Source organism: Gymnogyps californianus, chromosome 24, assembly GCF_018139145.2.
Source record: "Gymnogyps californianus isolate 813 chromosome 24, ASM1813914v2, whole genome shotgun sequence".
Taxonomy (NCBI): domain Eukaryota; kingdom Metazoa; phylum Chordata; class Aves; order Accipitriformes; family Cathartidae; genus Gymnogyps; species Gymnogyps californianus.
In genome coordinates, this window is record NC_059494.1 from 5,987,120 (window position 1) to 6,001,093 (window position 13,974).

Consider the following 13,974-nt stretch of genomic DNA (forward strand, 5'->3'; position numbering starts at 1 on the left):
CCATTTTAATTGAGTTATAAACAATTTGAGAAATAAACTGTTTCCTAACCCACAACATATGAGAACAAATGTTAAAATACACTTTCAAGTAGATGATAAAACTTAATGCTTCATCATCAGAAAGATACTGGCTTTTAAGTATACAAAAAGCTATTCCAAATAACATTATGACTGAAAGACAATCAAGGCAAAAAAACCATAGAACTTTGAGTCAGTCTCCCAACTTGTTTTCTTGCTATTTGTCAAGTTCATTATTTAAACACAAGATTGTTTTCTTAATTTAATATACATACTTATACAATGGCTTAAATTAAGGCATAATCCAGCTGGCTGAAGTTTTCAGTAAAATGTCTCTGTTGCTTTTTATTAGTAATAATTGGTTCAGATTACTGCTGGCAAAAGTAACATAGTCCATTAAAGAAGAGACTGAAAAACAGATCTCTAATAGTAGTATCTTCCATTAGGGTGATTTGTAAATTAAAGGTAGGCCTTTGGACTCAGGAAGCCGTTCAAGAAACTCACCATTGAATCAACTTATCAGACAGGGCTTGAGGCTTTAAGCAGAAGCTGGTAAAACTCTGAAGCCATACAGTGGTTTTACAGAAAGCGTTTCACATTCTAGAGAAAGAATACTATCCACCCAATGTGAAACAGATAAAACCATAAGTTATCATCCAAAAGCAGAGGGCAAACTTTTGGAAGACCTAGCCAAAGAGACAATGGTTGAAATTTAACAGACAGACATTAAAAGAGAGCCCTTCAGAATCCAACTCAACATGCCAACTGGAGGCTCTTAATTTAAAAGCATTGCCTCTGATCGTGTCACTATGATAACACTTTTGTAAATGACATTTTGGGCTCTCAAATACTCTGAAGAGTATTTCTTCCATGCAATTTGGAATCATATTCTAGGGTCCTAGAATACTTCCATTTTCACATTTTAATGTGAAGTGTTTGAGGCTTTCTGGGATTGCAATTTAAGTGTAGAACAGACAACTTTGATAAAGCCAAATGTTCTTAAATGGAATAAATAATATGCAAATCACATCATCCCTCTCCATGTACTAAAGTTGATGCATAAAAGACTCAATCATGTTATACAGGAAAACGCACCATTTCAGGAATATAAAGTAAGACCAGCTGCACCCCAAAAACTTTTAAATGCACAAATTTAGACCTTCACAATGTCATGTAGCAAGAGGTGCAAAATAATAGGCCAGATGACAGCCTCATTCCAGAACCTGACAGGCCATGCTTTTACTGCTCTTGGGACAAAGACAAAACATGACTGAGGCAGTTCATTAGTTACTGAGCAGCAAGTAGCTTTAAATCACAACTGACTATAGCACCATATGTGCTCCCTTGGGAATGAAAACACCAGATTATTTTCTTCAGAATTAGAAATCACAATTGTATTCCTTAAACGAATGACAAGTAGAAGCTCAAAACCCCGAACATATGAACTTTTACCGCTTTACTTTAACATTTTCCCAATGAAAATACTGCCTATTAAGCTTACTATAGTGCTACTGCCTATTTGGCTTGTATTTTATTTCTAAAACATTAAATATTCTTAATATGCTTTTGCTTCCAGACAGTGTTCTGTGACAAACACTGCTTATTTTCAGAGAAAGCTTCCTGTAGCTCCATTCATCCTGCCTTTTAAACTAGACTAGTAGCCAACCCAGGTACCTGGAAGTAAAAACAAAGACAAAAAAAACAAGAGATGCATTTAATGCACCATGGTAGTATAAATCCTTTCAGAGGCTGGTAATTTAACCATTTTCTGCATTTCCTGAATGTCAGTTTATACTAAAGCATTTTCTTGTATCAATGGCTTTGACAAGTAGGGAAAAGTAAAGTAAAAGGTGACAATAGGGAAAGTGCTAAAAAAACCTATCACGTTTCTCTCAACTAAGCATTGTAGCAGGCTTGTTCAATGCTCTTCCTCCATGTTAACCTACACTATGCTAAAGCAGCAAAATAGCCACACAAGCACAGAGTACTGTGTAAATAAAGACTCTTAATACTACCCCGGTATAATGAAAATGGAACGGTCAAAGGCATTCACTAATAAAATGATCATTGAAATCCATACATCAGAACCCTTGTAGAGCACCATATTTCAGAAAGATGTCTGAAGTGTATAGCTGTACCAAAGCTGGAGGCAGAACATTCGTTGGTGGATTTGATGATCCACTCCCAGTGAGGTTCCTCAATGAACGCAAACACTACTAAACCAGTCCTAAATACATACTGGTTTTATATGGATATGTTTGTGAGAGAAAATAAGGAGTTCTTATCACATTGTTTATTCCAGCTGTTTTTGCTCTGCATTTAGACATTTGCTTTCAATGTCATCCTTATTCTGCCCAGCTGGTTCCTCACTCCGTGCAACAGAAATTTCTGACTGGTCCGTCTTTGTGTCAGTATCAGCCAGCTCCTCTGCAGCTGAGGTGGGGCCGTGCAGCTCCTTCACATGGAGGGTAGGATTGGTCATTTGCTCTGTGTCTTGTTGAGAGGTTGGTACACTGCTATCTTTGGGAAGCTCGGGGCAGTTGACAGGAGCTATCACCAAGGGAGGCTGAGGTAGGTCTTTCTGTAAATAGATGATCACAGTCAGAATGACGGAAAGCAAGAATTACTGTGTCCAGTTATCAGGAGCGATGGTCATACAAGATGAAGATTAAAGGACCATCATCTCCGTTATTCTCCAGTAGTGGACACGTGCATACAGTTATCCTGTCTTTGTGTTTTATAGTACACAAAGGGATTTTTCTTCCAGAAGTGTGTTTAATTGCTTTCTGCCTGATCATTCCTCGCTTTCAGATGCACTCTGCTGATTACGGAGGAACAGGCAAACAGCACTTTGGCACTTCGGCATTCTCTGGTTTTGCCCACCTTTACTATCAGTGTACAACAACTGGCAACTTTTCCATCACATTTCAGATAATCTCAAATATTTCTCCAACAATTAAACTCTGTTCTCTAGAGGCAAGTTGTGAAGGTTATCACAAATAGCTGAATAACAAAATAAAGCTCACTGGGGGGAACCGCTAGCTTGATAGGTTTGCCCTTCAAGTAATTATTCAAAATCTATAATCATGCATCACGATAGAAATTATTCCTTTTGGAATCAAATTAATTTCACTTGTACTGCAGTGAAACAAAGTGATAGTTTACTATATTGAACTAGATTTCTACTTCCATAAGCAGTAGGCTATGAAAAAATAGGAAGAAAAATATTTTAAGGATATATTTTATATATTATAAAACATTATATTTTATATAATATTTTAATATTTTACTCATAATAATAATACTTTCAGAGATAAAACAGGTTATCTGATTGATGGCAGAATCAACAAGGACAGACAAGGTCTACTTTACTTTTCACTAGCCAGTTTAAGTGGCTATAAACATTAAAAAAAGAAAACCTTACCAAGGTAAAAAAGTATGTAAAAAAAGCAAACAATCAAGCAAAACAAAAATCTTTGTGTTTGTTTGATAATACTGCAATATTTTACTCAACTTTAATTCTAGTTATGTTTTTATAATATTAGTATTTCTTGAAGACACTCATATCAAACTGGTATTCACCGCAAAGCCGCTGCCCGTCCAGAACATTGCAAGCTCCTTTCTCCAAAGAGCCACAGCAAAGCTTGTGAGAAGAGTACAGGGCACCAGGTAGAGGAGAGCGGGCTGGCCCATCTGCATCAATGCCAAGGCAACAAAGGTCACAAGAAGGCCTATGCCATATGCTGGAAGGAAACAAAACCAGCAAAACCCAGTTATTCAGATACAGCTCTGCTCAAGAACAACTAAATAATTAGCTAGATGAGCATTCTAACAGGAACTTTTTTCAAGTAATATGTAAAACAACATCTCCAGATTTTTTTCAGGCCTCTTTAGACACAAGCATTATACACACAATGTAAACTTGGAATAGTGCTTTACTTCAGAGATACTACAGTCTTTCTGTTAATAATAACATGTTGTGAAAGTAGTGTGATCGGCCTAGTCCATACTGTGCAATTAAATCATTACCTTAAGCAGTTTGAGAAAGGCAAAATAAACAAATGAAATATTGTGCCTCATATTGTATTTATCAATTCAGATACAATTATTCTGACCATTATAACATGTGCTTCTTGTTTGCCTTGGCTTTGGCTGTTTCTTACTATCCTGCAACACCACAAAAAAAACCCCAAAACAAGCCAGCTGTATGTTATAATTTGTTATTACTTTCTATTTAATTTCTGCATATATTCTGCAAAAGTTATTAAGTAGAACACAAGCAGCTAGGATCTCATATTATAATTATTTTCAGTTACATTTTCAGACCAATGAAGCTAAATCCAACTGATTTTTATTCAGGAACCAGGTGAAGAAACACATTGAGGTGCTGGAGCACGTCCAAAGAAGAGCAACGAAGCTGGTGAAGGGTCTAGAGAACAAGTCTTATGAGGAGCGGTTGAGGAAAATGGGGTTGTTTAGCCTGGAGAAAAGGAGGCTGAGGAGAGACCTTATCGCTCTCTACAACTACCTGAAAGGAGGTTGTAGGGAGGTGGGTGTCAGCCTCTTCTCCCAAGTAACAAGTGATAGGACGAGAGGAAACGGCCTCAAGTTACGCCAGGGGAGGTTTAGATCGGATATTAGGAAAAATTTCTTCACTGAAAGGGTTGTCAAGCACTGGAACAGGCTGCACAGGGAAGTGATTTGAGTCATCATCCCTGGAGGTATTTAAAAGACGTGTAGATGTGGTGCTTAGGGGCATGGTTTAGTGGTGGACTTGTGTGACAGATGCACTCCCCCCTCCCTTAACCAAACTAGCAGTAGTTTGGTACAGGCTCCAAAGGAGGTAAAGGCCTGAGACATAGACAGGCCAAGAACTCCTCTAGGAAACCCACAAAGGAGCAGAATGACACAGTGAGCACCGATGCATACGAGCTTGGAACACCGATCATGCAATTAACACACAAACAGCTGGTGGCTTTTCCAAGCCTTGTTTATCGATAAACAAAAGAAAGTTGTGGGTACAAGGAGTCTCGTGCATACCTCTCCCATTGACTATGAGCCAACCACTTTACCCCATAAATATGACAGCCTAAGTGAGCCTTCTTTGAGCTCTCCCTCCTAGGCAGTCTGGCTGCATAGCTGTGATCTCCCCTTGAGCTGGGATGGCTCTCAAGGTTGCTACTCAAAGCAACGAGATCTTTTACCAATGACAGATTGTTGGATGAGCCCAAATTGAGTTCTCCCTGGACGGCAAGTGGACTGCACGCCAGGCAACTCTCCTCTTGAGCAGGGACACCTCTCAATGTTAGGAGATACTAGTCATTTAGCTTAACTAAGTAAGTTTTAAAACAGAATGAATCACTTAGAGTTATAATGTTGTGTGATTTAGTACGCTGTTTGCTTAGCTTTACTTAGCATGAGTAGCTAGATTTGCTGAAGCCTCAGGCTGCAAGCTGTAAACTTTCACCTAGATTTACTGAACTTGTACCTACTCAAGCAAAACAAGGCATCCAGAGCCAGCGCAAACCAGAAGATAAGGAGGCTACAACCGTCAACAGCAACTGCAACTAGACAAGATAACGGCCTGTCTGGAGACAGTGACGGAATCCAATAAGGGGTCAGAAGATCTCAGACCAGAATCACTACTGGAGCGTGAAGAATGCGTGAGGTGCGGGTGAATAGTCTGTAAGGGTATAATTGCCCAGAGATTTCTTTGTTTGGGTCCCTTCCCAGAGGCACCCAGCTTGAGCCAATCCTGCTGCTGTACGACTTTATTAAACTATTTATTTTTATAAGATCCAATGCCTGAGTCTCTGCTTCAGGAAACCTAGGGTTCAAACTATGGAACTAACTAACACCAGTCACCCGGATGGAAGGCGCTTCTTTAACATCAAGGTTTGAGATTCCTTACCTGAGACTAAGAGACCCCTTATTCGCAACAGATCCTCAGTAAGTGACTGATAGCATGCTGAATGAATGTCTAATGAAATCCATGTAGCTAGTTCCATTAGCCATAAATCATTGATCAAGTCTGGGACTAAGTCTGGATCCACCCACACCTAGACTCCTCTCTGAGAAGGAGTTTAGAAAGCAAGGGGGTCCACTCTGAACCTCGTGACTCAACAGGAGGGTCTCCCTTACCTTTTTGCATCTCCAGTCTCTGTGTAAATCATTCTAAATCGATTCTAACTCAATCTTCCTTTGTATTTTTCTTCCATGTAGCAAGTAATAGAGTGAACCTTGCCATCAAACTCTGTTAAGTCACGCTTCTACAAATTCATGTTAAAATCACTTTTGCTAATACCTTTGACGGTGATTCTTTAAGTGATCTAAAACACTCGTCCGCAACAACTGGGTAGTGTTAGGTTTACAGTTGGACTTGATGATCTTAAGGGTCTTTTCCAACCTAAATGATTCTATGATTAGAATACTCAATAACTTTTTACAGTTCTTCAAAAGTGTTTTTTTCAGGGCACATTATGTTATTAGTGAGAGTTCCTTATATCTAGTTGAAATACTTCTTCTTGCGACTTAAGTCCATCACCTCACATCTTATCCCTGTGCACCTGTAAGAAAAGTCTGCCTCTGTCTTCTCTGCTTCCTCACATTAGGTAGCTGTGGACAGCAACAGAATCTCCTCTTTGCCTTCTCTTCTTTTAAAATCATGTGCTCCAGCCCTCAGCCATCTTGATGGCCTCCACTGGATTTACTCCAGTATGTCAATGTCTGTCCTGCACCAGGGATCCTAGTTAAGGCTCAGTCTTAACCGCCAAACCAAGGGGAATAATCACTTCGCTCATACTGCTGACTTAACCTTGCTAACACAGCCCTGTATGTGGTTAGTTTTCATTGCCGCAATAGTGCACTGCTGACTCTTCATCGATACAACATTTTCCTATCAATTTCTGTAAATGTGTTTTGAAAGTACCAGGTAAGACAACAGTTTTGTTTAAGTATATACGAGAGGAAATTATTTAAGATTTGGTACACTGAAATAAAAGCATCTCTCTAACCCTGCTATAAGTCTCCAAGAACCTCGCTATTTTTTGAAAGAATTTCTAAAGCAGTTTTTCATGAAAACTTTTTCATGACATTAACTGCAAGCATCTTAAGTCTTTGCTAGCATAAATACTTTGTAACAAAGCCAACAGAAATCTCTAAGATCCTGTTCATCAGTCATCTTTAAGTCCATGGCATGTAACTCTGTGGATTCTACAAACTAAAGGAAAACTAATTTAGAGGTGTTACAGCCATCATAATACAATTTGTTGCATAATAGGTCACAGATTTTTAGAATACACAAAAAGTTAAGAGCAAAGTCAAAGGAAGATATCTCTGAACCTAAATTCTCATATGCAATAAACTCAAAGATTCATGAATCAAGAAACCAGAATGAGTAGCTAAGCACGTATAAAGGTAGTGTACATGTAAGGGTGATAGTGAGACAAACAATGGTAACAAGAAGCTCCCCTTATGTATGGCAGACGAAACAGCTCAGGAAAATGACATCAGATAACTTGGTGATGGAAGGTCTAGCCTTGAAAGTACTTTGCTAAAATATTTCTGTTTTAATACTAAAAGGAGGAGAAGAATAAAAAAACCAAATTATGTAATATGAGATCGATGGTACGCTTTTAAAGGGAGCAGCTGCTGTAGGTATTGTGTTCAGGTGTCACTGTTATACATACCTATTGTGCAGGCTACAAAATAGACTCTGGACGACTGCACCTGAATATCAAATCTATGGCAATAGGCTACCAGTAAGCCTAGGAAAGGAAAGAACAATTACAACATGCTTTCAACCCATTCACGCATTAAGACACACAAAACCATCAAGTTACCTAGGAACTTTTAAGATTCCCCCCCTCCGCCCCCAACACTTACTTGGGCACCCCGGTGTTTAAGTACTATGACAGCATCATTCAGGAGGCTGCACAGCTTACAAAACAGTTATATGACAACACAAGCCCAGTGTAACAGAAGCACTCTAATAATAAAATTAACATCTACAAATACACAGATCCTAGATACAAAACATCATCCCATCCCTAATAAACAGTGGTAAAAATACAGTGTTCACAACAAGAATAAGGGTAAGTTCATCCCTTCCAGCTCCTAGTAAAGACAGTAGAAATTTATGGTTAATGACTAGGCCTATTATAGGTTGGGGGGAGGAGGGGACACGGATGGGGACGACACAGTTCATATTTCCCAAAATACAAGAAAATAAACAAATGATTTCTCAGAAGAAATCTGAAAGCCAGAAGATGCATACTTGTTTTCACCTGCAGTGGTGCCAGCCACACCTCCACATACTATCTAAAGTCAAATTTGAGAGAAGCTGTGGTAGAAACACTGGATGTTGTGTGACTAACAAAATTATGATGTTTTGAGTGGTCACGTATGTGTGCACTCAAATCATGTGCAAATGGACAAATAATTTCCTCTATTAAAGATGTTTTATACTATAAAATTAGTTGCCAAGTCAACTCTTGAGATTTCTCTACATTTCGTGACATCACTGCATGTGAAACTGAACCATAAGATTAATGTGCATTTAATTTCTTATGGAAAAAGTGAATAGTGCAGAAAAAAAAGAACATAAAAGATATACTTACAAATTTATCAGATTTATAGTAGTCAAATCAAACTTCCCACTTGAAGTGGAAGTACAAGAGGAATAAACTAATATGACAGTGCAACAAGTAAAATTCTTAACATGCTAAACAAGAAATACCTGGAACTAAAATGTCTCCAAATCCTAGGAGAGAAAAAGGCCTGTCACACAGAGCCAATGGTGAGGAGTTCAGTCGCGGAACCTTCAGGACCATTGGGAGCTTGTAATGAGACAGACATACGCCTTATGAAGAGCTGTTTTCTCTACATACTGATGCCATCTACCAGAACTTGTTCCTGTTGTACTGAAACTGCAGATTTCGTACACAGCAAATGTATCTTTTTTTTACATTATAGATCCTTATGTTTAAAATCTTTTATTAATATTACTGACAACTAACAAAATGTATTTAAGATAGGAGTGATGAAATACTTTCTAAAAACAAACAGCCAAGACAACTCTGCATGACAGACATCTCAAAACACTATATTAATTTCAAAGTCCTCACATGCAATAGGGTATCAACTCTGCTTTAACTGCAGGAACGTAAAAAACTTAGGAAAGCTGCCAGATGCATAAGAAATAACCATTTATATTTCATTCTACTGGTTGCAATAAAAGTCTCAAAAGAATAAAGACTTTAATAATTTTAAAAAATGATTTTTCAAATCACTTTAAAGACTTTTTTTCCCCAAGTGTTCCTATTTATTACATAATTTGCAATGTTGAGGCACAGTACAGCAAGGCTCATTGCAAACACATATTCTCTTCAATACAGTACATTAAAGAAACTTTACTTTCCTTTTTTCTTTTCTTATGTTAGTGCCAGAATAATTTTATCTACTTATACTATCATTGTTTTATACAATTAATTCTGTGCATAAAACAAACTAACGAGGTACTAAAAGGGTACAGAAGACAAGAACGTAAGAAGTTAAAGAAATTAGTATGGATTGTATGGATTGATCCACTCGTAGTTCATCCTGCAAAGAACTATTTTCTTTACTATTTTCCCATGTGACAGTATTACATTCATTGCTGAAAAGAGACCCAACATCCTTAAATTAACAAAACCAGTTTTCCTACAGATTAATTTCTTATTTGTTTTGCACACTGTATCTCACTATCTCCTACATCTCACATACTTTCCTCCCTGAGTCAGCCACATCATGTTGTACAGCTCTGTGCTACAGCTGGCTGCTGTCAAACGGTACAGAACCACTGAATACTGACTCCTGTTTTCTTTTTGTCTCCAATTTGTGTTTCTCTCCTTTGCCTATAGCCTCAGCTTTTCATAAAGCGATCATCAAAACAGGGGAGGAGGGGGAAGAGACAGACTGATCATATAAGTTTTATCTCTTTAGGTAAAAATAGATATACTTCATTAGCAATAAGTTATATTTACAAATGTGGTCACATGTTTTTGTGAAGCTGAGCTAACCAGCTTCCTCATACTGAAACCCTTTTAAAGCAAGATAAAGGAAGACTAAAGCTGTTGTGATGAACCACTAGAAGTCTGCTTTGCCCCTGTGTTTGGTGTAGATTTCCAGAGCACAGGAGTGCTTACTTCCACATTAAATTCTTTTCAGACTGGCATCTCCATTTCAGCTTTGTGGTCTTCGAATTTTAGAAAAGTTGAAAGTGTAATAGCTGGAAGTTAGTGCCATATTTTCAGACTACATACAGTACCTTTTCATGAGTGGCAGAATCAGACGGACCTGCAGCCACCTCCACCATTATACTCTCCCCAGTCTAAAGAAAAAAATGGGAAAATTGTAAATCAGCACTTCACTCAGCAGGTCTGGGATCATTTAGGAACACACAGAGAAACAGGTCGTTACACTTTGCTCTGTGAGCAGCAGGCACTAGAGAAGTACTTTACTTACCTTTGTTAGAAAAGGTGTGATAAATACAAAGAATACATCATACACAAAAAGAACCAGGAGGAGCAAGGTACAACCCTGAAGGAAGAAACAAGATACTTGGTATTTACATACTATGCATTAGTAAACAGCAAAGAATTAATAATTAGCAACTTAAGACTATTCAAGGCAAAAGCTAACAAGGACTAAAACAAGTCACCCACATATTTTTCTTAATTCCTAAATATTTTAGATGGAGGGATTGGGTCTCACATGCACCATATAAAAGAAAGTAATTCTTAGACACAAAATTATGTATTAGTCCCTAAAATTCTTTGTCATGTAAAATCTGGAAATGGTGCCGTTTCAATTTGTTAGGAAATATTAAGAAGTTCTGCATTTTCTCTGGAGGATGCTAGACATAGCTTGAGACAGCATCCACATTACTTCAGCCAATCGGTACAGGGAAACAAATTTATAGGTGAAGATAACTTGAAACAGAGTTTGAAGAGCTGCCTAAGGGACAACTAAATGAGTAATACTGATTTTTATCTTAGGATACTGAATAAGTTCTGGAAGATTTGAAAAAAACACCAGAATGATGCATCAATTGTGTGTCAAATTTGAAAAAACAAAACAGAAAACCCCCAAAACCCCATAAATGAGCGTGTGATGTGTGATTTGCTAGTAGTCAACACTCTACAGAACTTTAAGTTACCAAACACCATGCATAACAATTGCATGCCACTTACTGGTCTACATTATACTAATTACATCACTCTTTTCCAAGCTACATATGAATGAAAGTGCATTTCCAAGCCAATGTACTCCATTATAAGTGGCTCCTCTGTTCAACTACTATATATACAGGCAAACATCCTCTTTTTACACCTGTTTAACTTTCATACCTTAAAAGTAGGCAGGCGAATTGTTTTCAACATGTAAAGACAGAAAGCGATTCCTAAAGCATCTTGCAGAACCCAGGCCCACCTAAAGAAAGAGGAGAGTAACATTTTTGCACGAAACAGGAGGAAAGCCAGACCAAGCCTTGTCCTCACTAAGGACCTGCTTGGGACAAAAAACTAAAGTACTTGCTTGAAATCAACATTGTTGTCAGCACGGATTCATAAATGGGAAGTTGTGCTTGATCAACCTGCTAACCTTCTACAACGAAATGACTGGTTTGGTAGATGAGGGAAGAGCAGTGGGATATTGTCTATCTAGACTTCAGTAAGGCTTTCCACTGAGAATCTCCCATAAGATTCTCATAGAGAAACTGATGAAGTATAGGCTGGATGAGCAGATAGCGAGGTGGATTGAAAACTGGCTGAATGAGGTCAGCGGGTACAGAAATAGGAAGCGCTGGGGTCCTTTGGCCTGTGTATATGTGTACACCCTTGTGTGCTGAGGGAAGCCTACAGTTGGGACTGTTTCTTGATTGTGTTTTGCAAATTAGGTACAGAAGTACCAATGCTCTTTGCTTTACTCTCAATTGCTAGGATCAAAAAGAAGTAGGATTTGAGATATGAAACGCTAAGGTTCCCCTAAAATCGCTAAGGTCTAGATGCAGATCAGAGATTACGCTGTTGTGATCAACATCTGAGCACTTGCTGATGGAGCTTTATGCAGGAGACACTCAGGTCCACTCCAGCTTTGAGGCAGAAAATGGATTTCCTAGTCCTAAATATCCCAGGTTGGAATAGCTCTACAGTACTTCTATACTCCTCAGTCTGACACTTATTTCTCTAAAAGGTGTTTCAGAGTTGATGCTTCCTGGATTTATGAGTTCTATCAGTGAATGATCCACAGCCTTAACACAGAAAACAGACCCCACAAAGGCAGTAACAGGCATTCAAGGCACAAGCAAGACATCTTTGGTACCATCAGCAGAAACAGAAGCCAGCATTTCAGTTCCAACACAGAATCCCTGATAGAGGGACCACAAAGATGAACACAACATGTATATATGGGGAAACTGGAACATCTGGGAGTGAGGTAAGGGGTAAAAAAAAAAAAAAAACAACAACAAAAAACTCTAACAAAAGTGGTAAGAACATACTATAATTAGGTATCGCAGCAATACTGGACATAGAGAATTATTTACTCATACCAGACAGTTGAGAGAAACTAAAAATCTGACAGTCTTCACAGCTCTTATTCTCTGAGCAAATGCACATGCAGACCATGAAGAAATAAGTTAGACTACTTGTGTCCAACTTTCCATACCACTTCTGAAAAGCTATCTTAAGCCAAAGAAATCAGAATACAGACTGGGACTCAGAGAAATTCAAGCTTAACAAGACACAGTTTTCTGTAACTTAAACCAACAAGACAAATATGAAGTACATAAGGAACAACTAAGAATTTCTGCTCAAGTCTCTAGTTTCTTTCCTGTAACTCCTAAATTCTGGATAAGTTTAGGCTTCTACGGATGTCAGTTACTTACACTATAAAGCATATTACAATTTCTAGAACAGAAACTAAAATATACACTTACTGATCTTCGTTTCTGAAAATTCCCCAGACTACGCTGACAGAGATACAAAATACCGCCAACAGCAACATCCGGACCTGTGGACGCTTATGAAAATAAGGCAAGCTGTTGTCTGGGATTCTGAAAATGAAACACACCAAAGCCACAGTTATCTATGTAGTTACCCTCCTCCTTTATAAACATTTTGAAGTATGAAACCACCTTGTAAATCCCACACCTACCCAACATTATAAAAAAAAATAATTTTGCCTATTAAAAATTTAGAACTTGCCACATACCTACACTTTCCCAAGGGGAATCTTCTTACAAAGGGAGACAGACAACTATAAAGACCAATTGAGGCAGCCAGGCAGAATATTCCTATGATAACATAGACTGAGAAAGAAAAAGTAGTAAGTCCAAGTAGGATAAGGTAAGAGATGCTTTTTTTCATATCCCGGCTGAATAAAGAACAGACAATCAAAAAGCCTGAATGAGAAATAAGGCTTACATTTCACCAGTGAAAGTTAAATTCAGAGACTTCAAATGATTGTTGATTAGATTTATGCTCTTTAAGTATTAATTCTAGCTCATTTTACTCAGGTGTACTTTATGCAATAGCTACTTCAACATATCAAAACCTCTGTGCTAATATTCTTAAAGTAAGTCATTAAATCATAAGCCTAAAAGGCAATTTATGGTGAAGTGTTTATCTTCTCATTATGCGTATACGTGAGCATTATAATGGAACTCTTAAAATCACTCAGTAACAAAATGAATTAATACAGATGGGATGCATCTTTCATAACTTCCTCAGAAATATGAGGATGGAAGTTCCAGTGCATTAAGCACTCATGTCCTTTTGTCAATCAATTTGATAAGTGATCAGTAGAAACTTATCATCTTTATAAAGATAAAAAAAATGATCCTGGATCCCATAACTTAACTTCAAATTGAACAATAATAGAAAGACAAGTATACGTTTGAAAACACATTTGACAAAA

The 13,974-nt window shown here is 37.9% G+C and overlaps 1 protein-coding gene across 2 annotated transcripts in view; it reads right to left on the minus strand.

Moving 5' to 3' along the window:
• Positions 1–211: 211 nt before the first annotated feature.
• Positions 212–13,974, minus strand: part of SPPL2B (signal peptide peptidase like 2B) — a 28,342-nt gene continuing 14,579 nt past the window's right edge. For both annotated transcript variants that reach the window (XM_050910667.1, XM_050910668.1), the window contains 9 exons: positions 13,270–13,366; positions 12,995–13,111; positions 11,406–11,487; positions 10,522–10,596; positions 10,325–10,387; positions 8,756–8,855; positions 7,707–7,784; positions 3,601–3,761; positions 212–2,599 (listed from right to left, as the gene is read on the minus strand). In XM_050910667.1, the coding sequence (XP_050766624.1) occupies positions 2,312–2,599; positions 3,601–3,761; positions 7,707–7,784; positions 8,756–8,855; positions 10,325–10,387; positions 10,522–10,596; positions 11,406–11,487; positions 12,995–13,111; positions 13,270–13,366 (1,061 nt within the window). In that variant the 3' untranslated portion in view covers positions 212–2,311. The remainder of the gene's footprint in view (positions 2,600–3,600; positions 3,762–7,706; positions 7,785–8,755; positions 8,856–10,324; positions 10,388–10,521; positions 10,597–11,405; positions 11,488–12,994; positions 13,112–13,269; positions 13,367–13,974) is intronic.